This window comes from Neophocaena asiaeorientalis, unplaced genomic scaffold (genome assembly GCF_003031525.2).
Source record: "Neophocaena asiaeorientalis asiaeorientalis breed wild unplaced genomic scaffold, Neophocaena_asiaeorientalis_V1.1 scaffold280, whole genome shotgun sequence".
Classification (NCBI taxonomy): Eukaryota; Metazoa; Chordata; class Mammalia; order Artiodactyla; family Phocoenidae; genus Neophocaena; species Neophocaena asiaeorientalis.
In genome coordinates, this window is record NW_020185321.1 from 4,270,531 (window position 1) to 4,290,871 (window position 20,341).

General features: G+C 50.7%; 2 protein-coding genes across 5 annotated transcripts in view; both read left to right on the forward strand.

The window, feature by feature from the left end:
* The window catches only part of GARRE1 (granule associated Rac and RHOG effector 1), an 81,445-nt gene extending 77,360 nt beyond the window's left edge, over nucleotides 1-4,085 (forward strand). For all 4 annotated transcript variants that reach the window (XM_024734016.1, XM_024734017.1, XM_024734020.1 and 1 more), the window contains 2 exons: nucleotides 884-962; nucleotides 1,477-4,085. In XM_024734016.1, the coding sequence (XP_024589784.1) occupies nucleotides 884-962; nucleotides 1,477-1,785 (388 nt within the window). In that variant the 3' untranslated portion in view covers nucleotides 1,786-4,085. The remainder of the gene's footprint in view (nucleotides 1-883; nucleotides 963-1,476) is intronic.
* A 7,113-nt stretch (nucleotides 4,086-11,198) lies between these two features.
* GPI (glucose-6-phosphate isomerase) overlaps nucleotides 11,199-20,341 on the forward strand; it is a 25,327-nt gene continuing 16,184 nt past the window's right edge. Inside the window, exons 1-6 of the mRNA XM_024733744.1 lie at nucleotides 11,199-11,408; nucleotides 12,387-12,477; nucleotides 12,815-12,883; nucleotides 14,315-14,434; nucleotides 19,485-19,568; nucleotides 19,692-19,838. Of these exons, the coding sequence (XP_024589512.1) occupies nucleotides 11,287-11,408; nucleotides 12,387-12,477; nucleotides 12,815-12,883; nucleotides 14,315-14,434; nucleotides 19,485-19,568; nucleotides 19,692-19,838 (633 nt within the window). The 5' untranslated portion in view covers nucleotides 11,199-11,286. The remainder of the gene's footprint in view (nucleotides 11,409-12,386; nucleotides 12,478-12,814; nucleotides 12,884-14,314; nucleotides 14,435-19,484; nucleotides 19,569-19,691; nucleotides 19,839-20,341) is intronic.

Consider the following 20,341-nt stretch of genomic DNA (forward strand, 5'->3'; position numbering starts at 1 on the left):
ACTGATATTCTATTGAAGGAAGGCCGATAAAAAAATCCCAAATATGTCAGTTTGGATTAGGTGCTATGAAGAAAAATAAAGTAGGGTATGAGGGCAGAGAATGAGGGGAAAGGTGGATTTTCTGTGTTCTGAATGGCAGTCAGGGAGGCCTCTGATGAGCAGAAAGCTGAACAAAATGATAGAGCAACTGGTGAGAAATTGTCAGTGGGGTATGTGAGAGAGAGAAGAATCAAGGGTGAGATGCAAGTTTTTGGCCTGAGCATCTGTGTGAAAGAGGGTGCCGTGGACTGAGACGTGGAGGACTGTAGGAAGAGCAGGACTGAGCCTTGGAAAGATCTGAAGACTTCTGTTTTAGGCACAGGAAATTAGAGAGGCTGACTAGACGTCTAGAAAGGCACTTGTAGCACCACCTCTGCAGAGGCTGCTGTCTGCACGTAGCAGCACTGATAGACTGGTTTACTTGGCTCTCTGCCTGCTATGCCTGCCTTTTTCATTCAACATAATAACAGAAATTTTTTCATGTTAGTAGTAAAATTAACAGCCTTTTGTTTTGCTTTTGTCACCTATCCCCAGTGCATGGTAAACAGTCAGTCTGTATGTGTTGAATAAATTAACAGAAGGCTGGAGCTGGTGGACTCAGCAGCTGGAACAGCCAGTGCCAGTCTTCATGCCCGCCACCTCTGCCCCAGCCCACACTGTGACGGCCTGCCGAGTGCACCACTCCATGGTGGCCCACCTTAGTCCCCTGCATGCGGTGGACCCAAGGCCTCCCCACCTAGAACCAGTGCCTGAAGACACCTGAGCCAAGTGGCTAGGGTGTCCTCTAGAGAGAAGCTGGACGGGAAGCCAGGTGACCACTGCACTGAGCTCTTGGTTCTTTCAGGAAGCACAGCAGTGGAGAGCAGGAGACCAGCACGCTGCCCTCACCGCCTCTTCTTACCACAGTGGAGGACGTGAACCAGGTACTGTGGGCCCTGCTCTCTCCACAGAGGGCTGGCTTTATGGGTGCAGACCATGAGTAAGGTTCCAAAGCTTAACTTTTAAGAGGGCCTCAAAGAAACGAGGGGTTCTTTGTGGTGAACAACTTTCTTTCTGTGATTTTTGTCTAAATGATGAGCCGTCTCAGCTGACTCAGAGCCACATGTAGAGGAAGTTCTGGGGCTGTGCTGTCTAATATGACAGCCATTAGCCACACGTAGCTACTTAAATGGAAATTACTTAAATATAAAGAAAGATCGAATTCTTCAGCTGCACTGGCCATGTGCGGTGAGCAGCTACTGTACTAGATGGCGCAGACATAGAACATTTCTGTCTGAAATGTTGCGAGTTCTGTTAGACGTGCTGCTCCAGAACTGTGGGGAGGGCTGGGGCTCTCGCCCTGTTTTCTCAGTGGGTATAAGGACCAGAGATCTGGGGAGGTGGGAAAAGATGATCAGTTGCCAGAAATGCCACTAAGAACCCTCTTCTGTCTCTCAGGATAACAAAACCAAAACGTGGCCACCCAAAGCCCCCTGGCAACACCCTTCCCCGCTGCCCAGCACCCTGCCTGGCCCGAGTGCACCAGTCTATGCAGTTGCCAGCCCTGGCAGCCAGTGGAGTGACACCATGCAGATGCTGCAGTCCCCAGTGTGGGCCGCCACCAGCGACTGCAGCGCCGCCGCCTTCACCTACGTGCAGACCCCGCCGCAGCCCGCACCCCCACCAGCACACAAGGCAGCGCCCAAGGGCTTCAAGGCCTTCCCCGGGAAGGCTGAGCGCAGGCCAGCCTACTTGCCCCAGTACTGACCCAGGACCAGCCTGCCTGCCTGCTCAGAGCTGTTGGGGCCAGTGTCCCCACCCCAGGGCTAACTAGCTGGCACCAGCCCCCCAGAGGACCAGTGCACCCCTGTCCCAGGCAGGGATCCTTGGGGATGGGGGTGGTTGGCAACTCCAAGCCTTTAAGGCCTGGCTTCTCAAAACTTTGGAGGCATCAGACGCCTGGAGGGCCAGCTGAAGATGGAGTTTTCTGACCCTCCTCAGGGAGATGCTGGGGGATCTTCGAGTTTAATAAGCACCTCTGGTGATTCTGATGCAGGTGGGCCACAGGCCACACTTTGAGAAACACAGCTCTCTTAAGTTTGTAGTCCCACTGTGTGTGTTGGGAAGGCCTCAGGCCTGAAGGCTGAGAGCAAAACTGACCATTCTTCTGAAACCCTCCCCTTCCCCCTCCTTAACACACTGAGTGATGACTGACCACACACCAATCACTGTATTTTATAGCTATTTTTCATATAGGTTTTTAGTTAAAACATCTCCTGCCTAAAATGCATTGAATATTTTAAGATAACAAATAGAGTGGCTGGAGGTTTGTTCAACACTATCTTTATTTAAGCTTATACGAACTGGGCAAAGTATAGAATATTTGTGATCAGAAGCAATCACCTGGGTTTTCTGTAGGTGGACAGCCCCTTGCCACCCCACAGCAGCACCCAGGGGGTGCAGCCTCTACCGGACTTACAAAAGCAGGATCATAAAACATGTCGGAGACATAGCCCTTATGGTGCGTGGAGATGAGCCAGCTGGGTGCTGTCCGCGTGCAGGATGAAGCTACACCTTCGGCCCTCAGGTCCTTCCACACGTGGCCAGAGGCTTCGACACAGTCTCAAACGTGGAGGTGTGGTCAGGGGCTGCAGAGAGACACTTGAAATTGCAGTAACATTGTGAGCTGGCTCAAGACAAACCAGTTAGGATGTTGATAGGAATTAATTTAAAAGCTTTTTCTTATAAAAAAAAAAAAAAAAACCTCATTTTCAGTTAACGTGCTATTAAATAGATACCATCCTGTGGATTTAGGGATATTTTTCCAGCCAGAATGGATCCAGAAGAATTGAATGGTGCTTAAATTGAGAAATAATAAATATATCTATATAGACTAGGCATACCCCACTGTATATTAATTGAGGTTACAGAAGTTCTTTATATAAAACTTATTTAAAATTTTCATATTTCATCTTTGAAAAAGTCTAATTGAGAAAAATCCATAATATTTTCTGGTATGAAAGTTTGACAGTATTAATATTTTTTTTATATTTTCTTAAATCATTAAACCATTTTAATATATGTTAACTACTAATAAATGGTTTATTCTTTCTAACTCCATATAAGCTTTTCCAGCAAAGATTGTAATAACACAGTTATGTTCTCATTTTTCTATGGATATAAGTAAATTTATATTTAAAAATACCAAAAAGAATATATATATATGTCGTATACACACTAATTATAGAGGACCCTGAGGGTGTCTGAGCCCAGCCATCTGGATTTTTAGTACTGAGTTGCCAGGCTGTTTCCAGGCCTCGGGTGTTGTCCTTTGTGCTGTGTGCGGATGCCATTGTTGCCTGTACTCATGATCCTTTCACCGTGGGTTCTGAACAGTCACCTCACCATGTTTACAGAGAACTATTTTGTACATAGACTTTTCAGGCACGTGCTTTGCGCCAACCCTGCGTGGCTCTTGTCTGTTAGCTGTCACAGTGTGTGCACTAATCTCTGTTGAAGTTGTCCGTGGCTGTTTTACTTGTTAGATAGTTTTCTATTTCCTTCAGGAATGTGTCTACAGTACCCTGTGTTTCAAGTTCTGTTATACTGAAGTACTCTTGTTTTAATAGTGCCTCCCCAAAGACCTCATCCTGGACAGAGGTCAGTCCTTGATGCTCCAGCGCAGGTGACATCAACATTGCCAATTGTCACTTTCCAGTGTGTTTTTCTCAAGTAAGGAAGACATTTTGCGATTGCATCTCCATGGGCTATGAGACTGTGTGAAGCTGTCTGTGTGGTCTCCTTGTAGGTGCTGTGTTCTCAGCACCGCCTTGCTCTGAATACTGGTAATTCCAGGTGCTGCGCTCGGCAGAGGGGTCTCGCCAAAGCGCATGTGTGTGCGTGTGTGTGTGTGTGTGTGTGTGTGTGTGTGTGTCCTTTGTGTGGCCGGGCGTGGCTGCGTTGCTCGTGTGACTAGTTAACAGTGCTTCCAAACTGGAACTCTACATTTTGTATCTTACTTTTAAAGCTCCTATAAGTAAAATAACTATTGGCTTTATTAAAATATACATTTAATAATTTTTGTATCTCTGTTGAAAATGAACTGCAGCAGATACCATGTCAGCAGCCCTGTCTGGTTCATTACCTTGAAAAGCTGCACCCGAGTAGGTTTAGGTCGGCCTGTCCTCTGATTCTGAGCCCTTGCAAGGGTAATACCACTGGGGGTATTAGGATGAGCTGGGGTGGGTGGGCAGAAAGCAGGACAAGCTACCACACCTCTCCTGTTAGCTTCCTGAAGGCCAAAGCTGGAAGAGGCCTCTGTGTGGGCAGAGCCAGTGTCGTGGTGAAGGAGGTCACCTGGAAGGATGCAGACTCTCTCCTTGGGTTGTGATCTGCCAACACACACATTCCACCAAACATGGGCGCTTGTGAGCTGCCCAGCCAGCCTTTCCAAGGAGCAGATGCAGGGATGATCTCCCCCAGTTCTGCCAGGGACCCACTGTGTGGCAGACAGACCCTACCTCACAGGGGCAAGAAGGACTAGTGTCACTGGATGATGCCATCCTGCTGATGGAGAAGGAAAGATTGCAAAATGGGAACCACAAAAGGTGGGTGGGTTACAGGGGCATTTCAGCTCATTTTCATTTACAGCAAGACAGCATTTGATTGAAACTTTTTTCATGAACTTAGGGTAATGGAGTAAGTGAGCATTAATATATAACCTACCCGTACAAGTACCACTCAGGCTTCTTTCTGCTGAGATGCCTAAAAGCTGAGCATGAGGACTTAGTCCTAGAGCCTTCTAAGTGCACCTCAGGACAAGGCTGCTTAGGAACAGCCATGTTGCGTGGGTATGCTAAGGAAGACACTGGAAGTTCCCATTAAAATGCTAGACAGAAAAACATTTTATTCAAACGTGTTCCTATTTAACACTAGTACCTGGTGCCGTTCCCTGACTTCTGATTCACAACAGTGGTGGAGACAGGAGTCCCGTAGCCCCAGCTCCATGACAGGTGGGTGGGGATGGAAGCAGGACAGATGTTCACTGGAGCCCCAAGAAGGTCCTTGGAGGCTTTGGCTCAGCCGAGAAATGGAGGACGACACACAGGTAGGTGAGGTCCTTATGAGGACGGTGCCCCTCTTTTTCCACCAGGGGATGCTGGGAGACTGGGGCATCCAGCTCTAGGAGCGTAGCTGAAACACTGCATTCCAACCATGGTGCTGTGAAAGGACGTTCCTCCGTGCTCTGTGTGACCCCTCTTGTGATCTGCTTCCTGATCTGGAGACAGCTCTTCAATTACCAAAAAGCCATGTATGTGGACAACATGACTGTCAGGCTGCCAACCATATGTGCATGGGAGTCTGAGGAACCTCCAGGGACAGGCTCCTGGAAGTAACACAAACAGCTGGCCTTTTGATTCCACAGGGGTGTGCTGGCTGGGCACAGGCCTCTGCTTGTCTGTGAGGCGGACTGGATGTGGCTTATATTGGGACTGAGTTGGGGATGTGGACCTAGGTGAGGAGGAAGGATTGCTTCAGGAGTGTCATTCATTTCAACACTTACTATTGTCACCTAGGGGCGAGGCCCTTGCTAGGATGGGAGCCAGGGCTGCACAGAAGATGCAGTCTGTGACCATAAAACTCAGTCTTTGAGGGAAGACAACCCCTTCTTTCCCAATCTTGGTAAGAGGTGCCACTATTCATCCACCCAGTGCACAGGCAGAAATCCTAGAAGACATTCTTGATCGTCTTTACTCTCCTCATTCACTTAAGCAGCAAGTCCTACAAGTGCATCTGCAAGCACATTTAAATTCCACCATGTTCTTACATCTCCACTGCCGTCAACCTGGTCCTCCCCTAGCTGCTGCCTTTCCTTCTCAGGCCCCAGGATGTCCCATACACCCCTGCTACCTCAAAGAGGCCTCCCACCCCCACCCCCTACCCAGTGCCCACCTGCCTGGGCCTCTCCAGTTCTGTTGGGCCAGAGCCCAGCCTCCCCCCAGCTTTGCTTTTCACGACAGCACTTAGCACTCCGCTGGAATGTGTGTTTGTATGTTTCTCTCTCACCTGAGCCAAGGCCTCAGTAGAGCAAGGAGCGAGTCTCCTTCATGGCCACATGTGCAGGGTGCAGAACAGCTCGAAGCAACTGAAGACAAGCCAGACGAAACGAGGTGTTGCTAAGGCCAGAGGCAAATTCTAATACAGGGCAAAAAATAGAACTAGCCTTAAAATAAACCGGTTCTCACGTCGGGCTGAAAGAATACCCCATGATCAGTGTTTGTACTAGAGCTGCAAGGAGGGACCGACGCTAGGAGCTGCGGGTAGGGCTCTGTAGCTCAACTACGTACAGAGTTTCCTCTTCTGCTGGAAACTCATGCCCATGTGCGGTGGGGAAATTCTTTTTAAAAACCTAACAGTGGATTCAAAGGGAAAAGTCTGTGGCGACATCCCGAAGCGATAATACTCGGCCGAATAGGCGAACGGCACGAAGCACGCAGCACGAGCTCCGAGCCTCCTGGGGGCGGTGGCTCCCCTGTCCTCGGGTCTCCTAGTCTGCGCACGCGCAGTCCGCCCCAACCCGGAGTATGCGCACTTGTGCGCACACGTCCATCTCGGACGTGCGGGCAGAGGCGTCTGCGACTTCCGCGGTCTGCCCCCCTCTCCCGTCCCGGCGCGGGGACATGCGCACACTTGCACCCCCCGGACGTGCGAGCCCACACGCAGACGTGTGCGTACCCCCTCACTACCTGACCTGATCCCGCTTTCCCTGCGCGTAGACGCATGCGCGCCGCACCTCCGGAGAGTGGGCCCAGTGCCAGGAGATCCCCGTATCTCCGGCGAACCGCGATTTCTTGCCCTTTCCTGGTCAGCGTGATTCAGCACCCTCGGTAGGTGCGCCTCCCCGGAGCAGCTCGCGAAAATCCATCGGCGTGTATCGCCCCACACCCGACCTCCTTCAGACTCCGGCCGTCGCCCTGTCCCCGAACCTCCCTTTGCCCTTGTCCTGGTGATCCCCTGGTCTCCAGGTCCTGCCTGACCCCTTGTCCAGCGGCCCTGAATTGAGGCCTGACTTAAGTCTACCCTTCAACCCACTCCTCTGCCGGCTCATACTATTTTGCTGAGGGCACTTGAAGGTGCCTGACTGACTGGAGCAGTCTGTTGAACTTTCTGAGCCAGGTTTTCTTTCGGTTGTGATTGTCAGCCCTTGGCCTGGGTGCAGATAACCCTCCGAGAGCTTCAGTTCCCCTGGATTCTGAACCCTATACCGTGCGGTTTGCAGACGGGGCTTAGCACAGCATGTGGTGCCGGTTGTGGTGACGGTGGTAGAAAACACGTTTAACGTTTGTCAACATAAAATTACCCTAAGTTACTGTTTTTCCAAATTACAGGCCCCACTCCACTCCCCCAAGATTTGGTTAGAGAGGCCACCCCACACTCCAATGTCTGATCCCTTCCACACACTGCACCTTTCCTGGTGAGTTTCTCTCTACTGCCCTACACAGATCCTTAGATCCCCTCCAAGGGGACCAGTGTTAATCCAGTGGTTGTATTCTCCTACCTCTGTCTTTGCCCATGCTGCTGTCCTTTCCGTTGGAGATGTCATTCTTGGCCATTTCCACTTGTAAAATTCTACCCTGTCAATCAGATTTAATACCACAAAGGCCTACTTGATGTTAGAACTGGGATAATGGGGAGGGCAGGAGGGGATTGCCTGCTCCTCCACTTTCCCTGTACCTTCTTCCCAAGGCTGAAGAGTCAGGAAGTGGCAGGCAGGACAGGGTTGTGATTAAGAACTGGGCTCAGGAATGGGGCAACCTTGAGTTAATTCTCTTCTTAGTAGCAGAACGGCTATTTTCAGATTTCTTAACCTGTCTTCAGTGGGGAGGACAACGGGATATCCCTCATGGGGCTGCTATGAAGGTTATGTGGGAGAGAATTTAGCACAGAGCTCTGCACACAGTAAACTGGTGGGAGCAGTAAAGTATCCATGTTAGTAGTTGGATGATGAATGGCTTTCAATTAGTAACGGCTTGCCTTTGAGCTACTCCTTTTTTGCATTTTCTCTCCTTAGCTACTGTGAGTTATGGTCCTCCAGATAGGAACCTAGTTTTCTGCTAACAGAAAATCCACATAACTGGAATTTCTTTTTTTTTGAATTGGAAAACTCTATAGTTTTTTTAAAAATTAATTTATCTACTTATTTATTTTTGGCTGCATTGGATCTTCGTTGCTGCAGGCAGGCCTTCTCTAGTTGTGGTGAGCGGGGGCTACTCTTTGTTGCGGTGCACGGGCTTCTCATTGCAGTGGCTTCTCTTGTTGCGGAGCACGGGCTCTAGGCGCGTGAGCTTCAGTAGTTGTGGCACGTGGGCTCAGTAGTTGTGGCTTGCGGGCTCTAGAGTGCAAGCTCAGTAGTTGTGGTGTACGGGTTTAGTTGCTCTGTGGCATGTGGTATCTTCCCGGACCAGGGATCGAACCCGTGTCCCTTGCCTTGGCAGGCGGATTCTTAACCACTGCACCACCAGGGAAGCCCAAGTCCCTGGAATTTCAGAGTGCAACGTTAAACTTAAAATATTATGGGGAGGGCTTCCCTGGTGGCGCAGTGGTTGAAAGTCCGCCTGCCGATGCAGGGGACGTGGGTTCGTGCCCCGGTCTGGGAAGATCCCACATGGCGCGGAGCGGCTGGGACCGTGAGCCATGGCCGCTGAGCCTGCGCGTCCGCAAAAATATATATATATATATTATGGGGAAATCTGAGAATATCTGGGAAATCTGGAATAGTTGAAGCTACTGGGAATAAGAGAGGCCAAACTGCTGGAGGTGTACATTATAGAATGTTAAAAAGAAGACGAAACCTTCAAAAAGGTAATCATCGGAGGACTCGCCTCCTGCCTCTTCAGTACCCCAGCTGCTCCTATGGGTTCTGGGTGGATGAGAGAGGACATTGGGGAGGACAGTGTGGCAGTGGGCAGGTGAACACCCATAACATTTTTGGAAACACTTGGAGTTGTAAATGACAGCTCAGCTCAGAACAACACTAAGGGAAATAACTGATTCGATTTGTGTTCCAGCTGCAGACAGAGGTGACCTGGCCCCAGGAACTTGGGCCCTATGAGGTTCACCCTGACATCTCTCTGGAGGTCACACTCTCCATTGTTTTCCATGAGACCAGGGACTGAACCTCGGGTCTGTCCTTTCTGAAAGGCAGCTTAACACTACAGAAAACTGAGTTTCTCCTGCTGGCTTTGGGCCCCAGGAAAGAACCCTGTTTGGCGGGCTTAGGTCATGTGTTCATCTCTGATGCAATCGGGGAGGCAGAGGAAGAAACCTAAGGGTGAGAGGTAGTGGTTTCAGACAAAGACAACAGATGAACAGATGTCCACTGTGATCGCCAAAAAGAGCCTACTAGAAAAAGGGAGTCAGTGGCTACTGCTGGGTTAGAGTCACCTGAGGAGCCATAGGGCAAGTGGATGATGGGGTAATGGCTACTGAGACTGGCCTTCCTATTGGATGAAGTTCTGTTCTGAAACACAGGATCGAGGGGTGGGAGTGCTGTTCTGTGCAGTCAACTGCTTGGCTGGGAAACTCTGGAGTGTTTCTCAGAAACTCTAGTAGACCAGATGCTGTTCAGCAACTGTCAGGGTTGTGCTGGGTACGGGAAGCCGAGTTAAATCTCAGAGTTGACAGTTGACCCAAAACTCTGGCTAAATAAGGGCTTTGTGGACAGGGCTGTTCCCTGCAAAGTCCTGTGACCATTCATTTCTTCCGTCTTTGGCCGCTCTCTTTTTTCCTTCGTCTCAAATAATTCTGGGCTGAGACAGAAAAGCCATTTGCAGAGGCCAGAGGTGGCAGCGGCTGCATGGAACTGGGAGGTGGGCCAGAGGAAGACCTAGGCCTGGGTCTGCAGCAGGACAGGGCACACTCCTGGACGGCTGGCATTTCTGGGGGAACTGGGCGATGGAGAAGCTCAATTTGAGTGCCCAGTTCTTGGACCTCTTCTCTCTGACTATATTTACTCTGTCTTACCCAAACTCTCATCTAGGCTCATGACTTCAAGTGCTACCTATTCACTCATGACTCCCAAGTTTTTCCTCTTGCTTGAACCGTCTCTCTTCATACTCCAGACGCGAACACCGAACTTAACACTTCCACTTAGATGTCTAATAGGCTTGGAAAGCTTAACATGTCAAAAAACAAGATCATGATCTTCCCCCTACAACGTGTATTTCTCCGAGATACAATGGCAATTCCATTTTTCCAGGAACTCGGGTAAAAAACTGGATGTCATCATTGACTGTTATTTTTCTTTCTCTTAACTCTTCACTCAATATATCTAGATCACCACAGCCCACTCCTCCTACCTTGACACCTTCACTCCTGGCCTGCATTACTGCTGTAGCGTCCTGTCTGTTGTCCTCACTTTCATGCCTACTGAACTGTTGGTCTGATCCTTTGTAAAACACGTCCGATGATGTCCCTCCTTTGCTTAAGCCTTTCAATGGCTTCCCATCTCTCTCGGAATAAAAACCAAAGCCCTCACGATGACTTACTGCCTTCCTTCCCTCTGTGACCTCATCTTCTATCACTCTCCCCTCATTCACTCCCCTCCGGCCACACTTGCCTCTTGCTGTTGCCGAAACATCTAAGCATGCTCTCCTCGGGAGTTTTGCAGTTGCTCTTCCCTTTGCCTGAACACTTCTCCCCCAGATAGCCAACTGGCTTGCTTCCTCACCTTCTTCAGGCTTTTGCTCAAATGTCACCTGAGTGAGTTTTGCCTTGACCATTCTATTCAGAATTGCAACCCCTATTCCCAGCACCCTTTCCAGCGTTCCTTATCTCACTAGCACCTACCAGCATTTGATATGCCATATATTTCACTTGTCACCTACATAGCCGCAGCACCTGTAACACTGAAGTGTTGGAAGGAGTTGGGTTAAGTGGGTGAATGAAAGAACTAATGAAGCAGGCCGGGGCTCTGCCTCTGTTCCTCAGTCACTTCCAGGCAGAGGTCGGCAGAGCAGCAGCCCAAGAGGCCGCTGGTGGCAGGGCGAGAAGAGCTGAGGCCCCCGAGCCTCGGCTGCGGACCAGGTTGCCTCTCGGGCGCGGGCCTCAGAGAGGATGGGGAGGGCGGGGGCGGGGACGGGGCGGAGCGGAACCGGGGGCCTGCGCCTTAAAGCTCGCTGCGCTCGCCGGTCCTCCGCCTGCCGCGCGCCACCCGCCCAGCTTCCTCCTCTGTGCTTGTCCCAGTCCGTGTGTTCTGCCGCTCTCGCCATGGCCGCGCTCACCCAGAACCCGCAGTTCAAGAAGCTGCAGGCATGGTACCACGAGCACGGCTCTGACCTCAACTTGCGCCGCCTTTTCGAAGGAGACAAGGACCGCTTTAACCACTTCAGGTGCGTGCGCGGGGCCAGGGGCGGGGCGCGGACGTGCCGGACCCGGAGGCGGCGCGCGGGGTCCGGCTGTGCAGGGCCTGGGCCGGGAGGGCTGGGCGGCGGTCCCCGGGGGCCCCTGGCTACGGATCTGGACGCAGGCCCAGGCCGTGCTTCGTCCTTGACGCCTCCTTGAAGCAGGTTTCCGGGTGCTCGCCGGAGGTCTCGGCGCCCCGGCAGCTTCGTCATGGATTGGGCCTCTCTGCCGCTTCCCCTCCACGGGGACATTTCTCTCCCCTCCCCCTCCACCTCCACCAGCCCCTGCCGCTTGAAGCAGGTCATCCCTCCGCGGTTGTGAGCAAGGGCCCTCGCCGACGCAGCAGGCTCAGAAGGGCTGCCCCCTTGCACTCGGTCCTGGCCGAGAGTGTGCTCGGGACCTTCTGCAGGGTGCGGTCAGGGTGGGACCGGCCCGGGGGATTTGCGGGGAGCCGCGATGGGAGGGGTGGAGAGGTGGGGCCGTGATTCCTGCCCAGGAGGCTAGGTCCGGAGACCCATGAACGACCAGGAAAGGAGAAAATCTTGGGGGTCGGGAATGGTCACTGGCACAGGGGTTCGGGAGGGGAGGTCTGTGGCTCCAGACTGGAAGTCCCTGATGGTCAGCCCTTGTCATTTGGGTCCTTCCCTGAGTAAGTTGAGTCGCAGAGTGGAAGCTCTGGGGGGGAATTGTCACTCTGGCCTAGGCAGGGGCAGCGCACCCAGCTCTGTCTTCTCATCCCCCAGCTCAGTTTTAGCAGAGGAAAGGCTCCTCACCAGGGGTCTGCATCTTGCCCTGTGCTGCTGCTGCAGGTCGGCTTGGGGGGGCGGACAGGTGACAGACGACACCACTGTGCTGGCCAGCTGAGGCTTGTTTGGATTTGGCACAGGGAGGATTTTTTTTTGGAAGCATCTCTGATCGGGGATCAGGCTGGGGTGTGGTCAGCCGCTTCTGCCATCTTTCTGCAGCTTGAACCTCAGCACCAGCCACGGGCGTATTCTGTTGGATTACTCCAAGAACCTTGTGACGGAGGCCGTGATGCAGATGCTGGTAGACCTGGTAATGTTCTGCACGGGGAGGCTTGACCCGTGACCCATGGTGTTGTGGACGAGCTGGGCTACCGGCGTCCTCAGGTCCTTGAGCATCTTTACTTCCCCCTCTTAGTAGATCTCAGTAGTTGCCCCTGTGCCCCTGCCCCTGGCTCAGGTTCTGGCCGGCATCCCAGGGGACTCAGTGCCTGATGTCTGAGCAGACCCTTCCCAGGCAGTGGGGGAGGGCACCAGTCTGCAGCCATTTGTCAGCCCCACCGGGGGCTGCACCAAGCCTTGTGCTTGGGGCCTTGGACTCCTGGTGGCCAGCGTGGGTGGGACCAGGCCTCAGTGTATTCTCTTCTCAGGCCAAGTCCAGGGGTGTGGAGGCTGCTCGGGAACGGATGTTCAATGGTGAGAAGATCAACTTCACCGAGGTGAGCAGACAGACTCCGTATACCCTCCACAGCCTCTTCCTTCCCTTTGGGGTTCGTCTGACTGTTAGCAGCATCACCCTGTGTCCGTACCCCTCCTCTTAGGCAATGCTTTTGCTTAACCAGGGGCCTGAAGGCCTATTTCCTCAAGCAAGTTGCACAGCCTTGGGGTGTGTCTTCCCCAAGACTGCAGTCTAGGTCTGGTGAGCATGGAATGGCTCCCGGTGTCTGCCTGGGGACAGCATCTCTCAAGGCTGCAGGGAGAGGGCTTCTCAAGGCATGCTCAGAGAAGTTAACTCTGATCCTTGCTACAGGTTTTGTCAGTGAAAAGAAGACTCGTGTCAAAATCAACCTCCTCGGTGGGAGGAGTCAACAGGAAGCTGTGGCAAGGCCAGGCCTTGGCCACCCTGTGCCTGCATTGCCGTGGAACCCTGTAGGCATAAGAATCACTGAGCACTCAGAGTGTCATCCTCATGATGTTATCCTTGTTTTACACATGAGGAACCTGTAACTCAGAGGTCAAGTCACTTATCCAGTGTCATTCTGTAAGTGGCAGAGCCACTATTCAAACACCCCTGTCTTTCACTGCTGGGCTAGGCTGAGAGACGGCAATCAAGGAGGGCTTCCTGGAGTGGTGCATTTGTCTACAGAATGTGGCACAGGAGTGAGGTTGGGCGGGGTGAAGGCAGTGTGGCATGAAGCCCTCCACCTTAGTGAGCCTCTCCCTGCGTTGGAGTCCTGAGATCATCCCTTCCTGTCCCCCTGGAGTCTCAGACCTGTTTCTTTCAAGGACTCATCTGCTGCCTCTAGCTTGATGGGACTGTTGCTCTCACTTGATAAGGCCAGCCGCCTGGAACCTATCACAGACTTAGGGTCCGGTTTGGTTTCCAGTAGTGGGTGTGATGGGATGCTTGGTGAGGGAAGCTTGAGTTGCCTGATTTGCTCCACTTCCAAAGGGCCAGGGACACTTTTCAAAAGGTGCCAACAAACACCGTGTACTTTCACCAGAAAGATGAGACTGGGCTTCATGAGCCTGGTCCTCTGTAGCCAGTCATTGCTTGTCTCTGACCTGTGTTGTCACCAGTGTACCTTTTCTCATGCTGTTCAGCTTTCCTTGACTTTTCACGCCCTGAACATCTGTGGGTCATTGGGGCCTGTCCCAGGCCTGTTCCGGTCTCCCTCCCCTTGCGACTGTCTGCAGCACGTAAGGGAGCGGCACACGCCTTGCCTTCCCTCTAGGACCTGGAGTGGCCCCTATTTGCATGAGCACACAGTGGGTTTTGAGTATGAGGCCATGGTACTAGCAGACCTTAGGGCCTGCGTGTCCAGTGGATAAAGGGCTGAGCTGACTCTTGGGGCCACACTGCATCGTGCCCAGCTGGGAGTGTGGCTGCCCTGGGGTGGAGGCCTTCACGCGCTGACTCTCGTCCCCAGGATCGGGCAGTGCTGCATGTGGCCCTTCGGAACCGGTCAAACACACCCATTTTGGTGGATGGCAAGGATGTGATGCCAGAGGTCAACAGGGTCCTGGAGAAGATAAAGTCTTTCTGCCACGTAAGCAGCTGCTGGGCTGGACTTCCCCTTGGCCGTGTGTGTGTGTGCTTGTATTTGGGAATCTGGGGATCCTGATGGGCCACCCTTCCACGCTCCTTGGAGAGGACCCCAGCCCTCAATGCAGCCTGAGGTGGCGGTGGTCTCTGTGACAGCTAGCCATGGAGCCTCTGCTAAGGCAGGAATTTCCCTGACCCTGTTCTCAGGGAACCCACCACTGGCAGCAGTAGAGCAGCCTCCTTCCTGAGCTCTAACGCCTGTGGGCTCACGGTGACAATCTGGCCAGGACAGAGTTCTGAAAAGAAAAGTGAGGCCCCTGAGGGATGGGATAGTCGGGGAGAGACTTGCTTTTTCTAACCTCTTTAGTCATGTGCCCTTATTGCCTAGTCTAGAACTAGATGAGATTTAAAATGGAAAATTTTCTTGACCACACCCCAGCCAACTCTCCAGAGGCAGCTTTTATAATGTTTACTGTAAATCTTCCAAAAGTTTCCTATGCATGTGCTAGCATGTCTGTCGTCTCTTCTTTGAAACACGGGCACACACGTACACACACATGCAGCTTGTCCCTGTGTCAGCATTAATGCACACAACTGTGCTTCCTTCTCCTGTGTGGGGGTGTAGGGGTTGCCTCAGAGACCAGCTAGAGATGTCCCCACATCACCTGCCATTGCCTCAGTGTCTACCGCACGGTGATTCTGCAAGAGTTGGTGGATGTCCTCGAGCCTGGAGTACAAGGGTGATGTCTGTGGGCTGGACGGTTTGTGTGGCCGTGTGCATGTCTGTACGTGTGGGTTACGCATGTCTGTACGCGTACTCTGAGAGTGATAATCTAGGCTCTAGTCAGCTGGTCCCTGAGAGCAGTGTCCCCCACGTGTGGCTGGTCATCTTCAGACCCGAAACGGCAGGAGGTGATCTGGGCATCCATCCTAGAGGCTAGGCAGGCAAGTGAATGGGACTTTGCAGGGTGAGGAAGGCTTGGGATCCTGATGAGAATCTGGATTCCAGAATGTCCCTTAAGAGTGGTTGGTGTTTGTGATGGGCTTTGGGTGGGATGTAGGGTTGGGCATTTCCAGACATCTGCTGTGAGTGGCAGAACTGATGTGTCTCGGAAGCATGGTGCTCTGTTTGGTCAGCCCTTGTGTGCTCGGGCATGCCATGTGGAGAGTGTGTGGCACTGGTCGTCTGGGAAGCTGTTTCCAGGAAAGCCCTCCCTTATAGCTGGCTGCTGGATACCTGACTCAGACTGATGGGCTATTTATAGTTCAGAATAGCTGCTGAATAGCAGCAATTCCATGGTAAGGAACACTCCCCATGGCTGTGCTCTCAGGAGTTCGCCAAGATTGGGTGAGGATGTCACCATGACCTTGATTGTCACGGCAAAAACCGAAAACAGCCTCACCTCATTTATCAGAGGATTGACCAGTAAAGTCAGTGTATGTTCATAAACCGTAGTCCTGGGCGCCATTAGGAATTAGGGAGCTACAGTTGCATTGACCTGCTATGCTGTTCAGGACATACTGTGAAGTTGAAAAAGGAAGTTGCAGAACGGGTGTGTTTTGTAAGACTCCCTATCTGGTTAAATAAAGGGTATATGTAGTAATAGTAAAGATACACAAAGTTTCCCCTCTAGGATGCTTTATTATAACAAAACTCATGGTGAGATTGATTGTTGAAAAGCTGAGCAACTTACTTTCTTTCTGTATTGATGGAAAATTGCTCATGGCAGGTGATTATTATCTAAAAGAAATAAAGTTGCTGGGTCTTACTGGTTTGGGGAAAGCCACGTATACTAGTTTCCTATCGGTGCGTAACAAATAACTCCAGAATTGAGCAGCTGGAAACAGCAGTCAGCGTTTCTGTTGACTGGTTCTGGCTCAGGTCTCATAAGGTTGTAGTCAAGATGTTGGCCCAAGGTTACATTCATCTGAAGGCTTGATGGGGGATGGAGGATCTGCACTCAAGATGGCTCACTACCAATTAGTGCTGACATTTGGGAGGCTTTAGTTCCTTACCTGTGGACCTCTCTACAGGTTGAATGCCCTCATGACAAGGGCGTGCACTCTGATTTTTCCCAGAGTGACTGATCCAAGAGAGAGGAAGGCAGAGTGCCTCAACATCTCTTAATACCTTGAAGTAGCATCAGAAGTTACTCTTTCATTTCTGTAATAGCCTGTTGGTTGTACAGGTCAATTCTGATCAAAGTGGGAAGGGACTACACAAGAACATGAATGCAGTGCCAGGAGGTCAGGATAGCTGGGAACCATCTTAGAATTTGGTTATCATAGTCTGCCTACTGGCTCCCAGTGATTCATCATGTTCCTTCCACATGCAAAATACCCTGTTCTCTTCCTCTTAAGGCCATATGCCATTACCATATCAGCTAGAAGTGAAGAACCTCATAATCTAAATTAGATACAGATATATCTGTATTTTCTTTAATACAGCTTAAATACAGTTCCTTTTGATCTGAAGATATGTGAATTAAGTAGACAAGTTATTTATCCCCTACACACCCAACATACAATGGTGAGATAGGCATAGGATAATTCCTTTTCAAAAAGGAAGGAAAGTGGAAGGCACACAGGAAACATTGGTCCAAAGCAGTTCTGAAATTGAGCAGGACACGTGTTGGCAATTGCTTGGTTAGGACTCAAGGCCTGGGGATTGTTCCTCAAGGCTTTTGGCTTTGCCCTTAGTCATCCTTTTTACGTGAAAGGTAGTCTGTGTTTGTAATTGCCTAGTGTTTTCAGCCTGCTTACTGCCTGTAGAAATGTAGGTTTTTAAAGATCTCTTTTCTGGGACTTCCCTGGCGGTTCAGCGGTTAAGACTCTGCACTTCCAACGCAGGAGTGCGCAGGCAGGTTCGATCCCTGGTTGGGGAACTAAGATCACACATATACACGCCACGGCCTAAAACATAAAAAATATTAAAGATCTCTTTTCCTTTTTTATTTTTATTATTATTATTTTTCTGGCCATGCTGCATGTCATGTGGAATCTTAGTTCCCAGACCAGGGCTCAAACCTGCACCCTCCTGCATTGGAAGTGCAAATCTTAACCACTGGACCACCAGGGAAGTCCCAGAGATCTCTTTTCCTTTTGTAATATCTCTGTCACTTTCAATCCAAGCTGGTAGTGTTTCTGACAATTCAGTTATCTTAAAAACTTTGTGGGTCTCCTGTGAAGCTTACTGGGGGTGGGGGGTTCACTCCATTAGACAAAAGCTATACCCACAAATATTTTCAAGGTAAGTCCTTTCCTACAATTGCTTCTAAGACCACAGAGATAGTACTTTTAAGCTTTTTGGAAACCTTACCTTCAGCCAAAATATTCTCTGTGTTAGCACCTTAGTTCTTTCTGAGGTCTTAACAAAGGATTTTACAGCTATATTCTCTGCTTTACCTCTTGAAGCTTTTCTTACAGTGCCTTGGATTTGAACTTTGCCAAGGATCCATCTCCTAATTTCAGCATCAGTTATCTTCTGGAGAGGCTGGGAATTTTCAAATCCAACGATTCCTGGCTTCTTTTTGTTTAAAAGTTCTTCATTAAGCTTATTTCTCTCCTCTTGTATTTTATTGTAAGCAATAAGAAGCCAGGTAGTCCCTATAACACAGCCTGAAAATCTCTATAGCTAGATCATCCAGATCATAATAGATACATCTTTTACTTTCCCCATTAATGCAGGCAACAGTGTTATTAAATTTTCTTTCACTACATAACAAGGATTCTTTTTCCTACCATTTTCAGTAGTGTTTTTGTCCCACTTCTTGAAATCTATACCAGCAGCCCCCTCGAGGACCATTAAACCTCTGCTAACAGTCTCTTCCAATGTTTTTTAGGCTTTCACTAACTCTCCTCAAGGCTCTTTCAGCTTTTACCTATATTTTTATTTTTTTATTTTAAAAAAATATTTATTTATTTATTTTGGCTCTGCCGGATCTTAGTTGCGGCACATGGGATCTTTTTAGTTGCGGCTTGCGGGATCTTAGTTGTGGCATGTGGACTTCTTAGTTGTGACATGCGGACTCTTAGTTGCAGCATGCATGTGGGATCTAGTTCACCAACCAGGGATTGAATCCGGGCCCCCTGCACTGGGAGCACGGAGTCTTACGCATTGGACCAGGGAAGTCCCTACCCATATTTTTAGATTTTTATTATGGTAGTACTCTACTTGTGGCACCAAAGTCTGCATTAGTTATTTATCATTATATAACAAATTCCACCCAAACTTGGCTTAAAATAGCAGTAAACATTTACCATCTCACATGGTTTCTGTGGATCAGAAATTGAGGCTTGACTGGTTGGTCTTGGTTTGGGGGTCTCTCTTGAGGTTGTACTCAAGATGTCGGCCAGGGCTGTAGTTATCTGAAGGTTTGCTGGGTTCTCGAGGATTCTCTTCCAAGGCAGTTCCTATTCATGGATGGTGAGTTGGCATTGGCTCTTGGAAGAAGGCCTCTGTTCCTCACCACACTGGCTTCTTCATACAACTGAGTCTTCTCATAACATAGCAGATGGCTTCCCCAAGAGTGGAGCTATCCAAGAGAGCAAGGCAGAAGCTGCATGGTCTTTCCTGACCCAGCTTCTGAAGTCACACTCCATCATCTTTGCAGTGTCCTAATGGGTGCATAGTGAGCCCTGTACGGCGTGGGGGACCCTGTAGGGATGTGAATACTGGGAGGCAAGAATCCCTGGGGTCCATGTGGAGCTTGGCTGCATGTATGTCATTTCTGTCCCTGGCACGGACCAGTCACAGTAGTTGACACTCCACATCTCTTGGCCTCTGTCACGTTAGGTTCTGCTGGAAGTTCGCTCTTGTTTTGCAGATTCTGACAATGTTGCTGTGAGGTGGGGATGTCACCCCGTTTACTAATATGAGAAAAAGGGTCTAGTTGGGGCTGAGTGTGGCAAGGATGTGACACTGTGTCTCAGTAGGCCTCTGATAGGGCCTGGAAGTCGGGACTGAGGTGTAAGGATACAGCAGTAATGACGCATTTGAGCAGCAGTTTATACTCAGGGGTCTGGGCTGATTACATCTCCCTGCTCTGTGCCAGCGTGTCCGGAGTGGTGAATGGAAGGGGTACTCAGGCAAGTCCATCACGGATGTCATCAACATCGGCATCGGCGGCTCTGACCTGGTAAGGAGGGGGCTGCCTTGGGATGAGGGAGGAGGGGTTCCATCCAGGGCCTTGGTTTCTCCAGAGATGGGACCTGGCTGTTCTCACCTCTCGTGGGATTTCTGATGCTGCGTCTCCCCACAGGGACCCCTCATGGTGACTGAAGCCCTCAAGCCATACTCTTCAGAAGGTCCCCGGGTCTGGTTTGTCTCCAACATCGATGGGACCCACATTGCCAAAACACTGGCCGCCCTGAAGCCTGAGTCCTCCCTGTTCATCATCGCCTCCAAGGTACGGCCCTCAGACCCGGCCTGACTCCCAACCCTGTGTGTGTTGGGGTGTGAGGGGGGGTGGATGCTTTGCCACTGCCCTGGACTCTGGACCCTCCCAGCTGCTCTGAATGAGCCATGCTTTGTGGATCAGGTGGGCACAGCTGCCCTCAGACTGTTCCTTATCTGGTGGCAAAAACAGTTTACCTGATGAAAGCCTGAACTGGTCCGTATGAGCCTTCATCTTAAGCCCACCCACTCACTTCACTGAATGTGCGCTCAGCCTGGGACCGTTCCCATCTTTCTCAGAGATCTGTCTCTAATGTCTGCTCCTTTCTGATCCCAGAGCCATGCCCAGATAATGTAAGCATTTCGTTTTTTGTCATCCATGCCCTGTTTACTCGTATCCATGCACATTAAATATTAAGAATTTCATCTGAGTTCTGAGATACAGCCTAGTCTGGGCTGAAGGGAGCCCCAGGTGTGTCCACAGCTGCTCTCCTGGAGGATGCTCTGGCCTTTGCC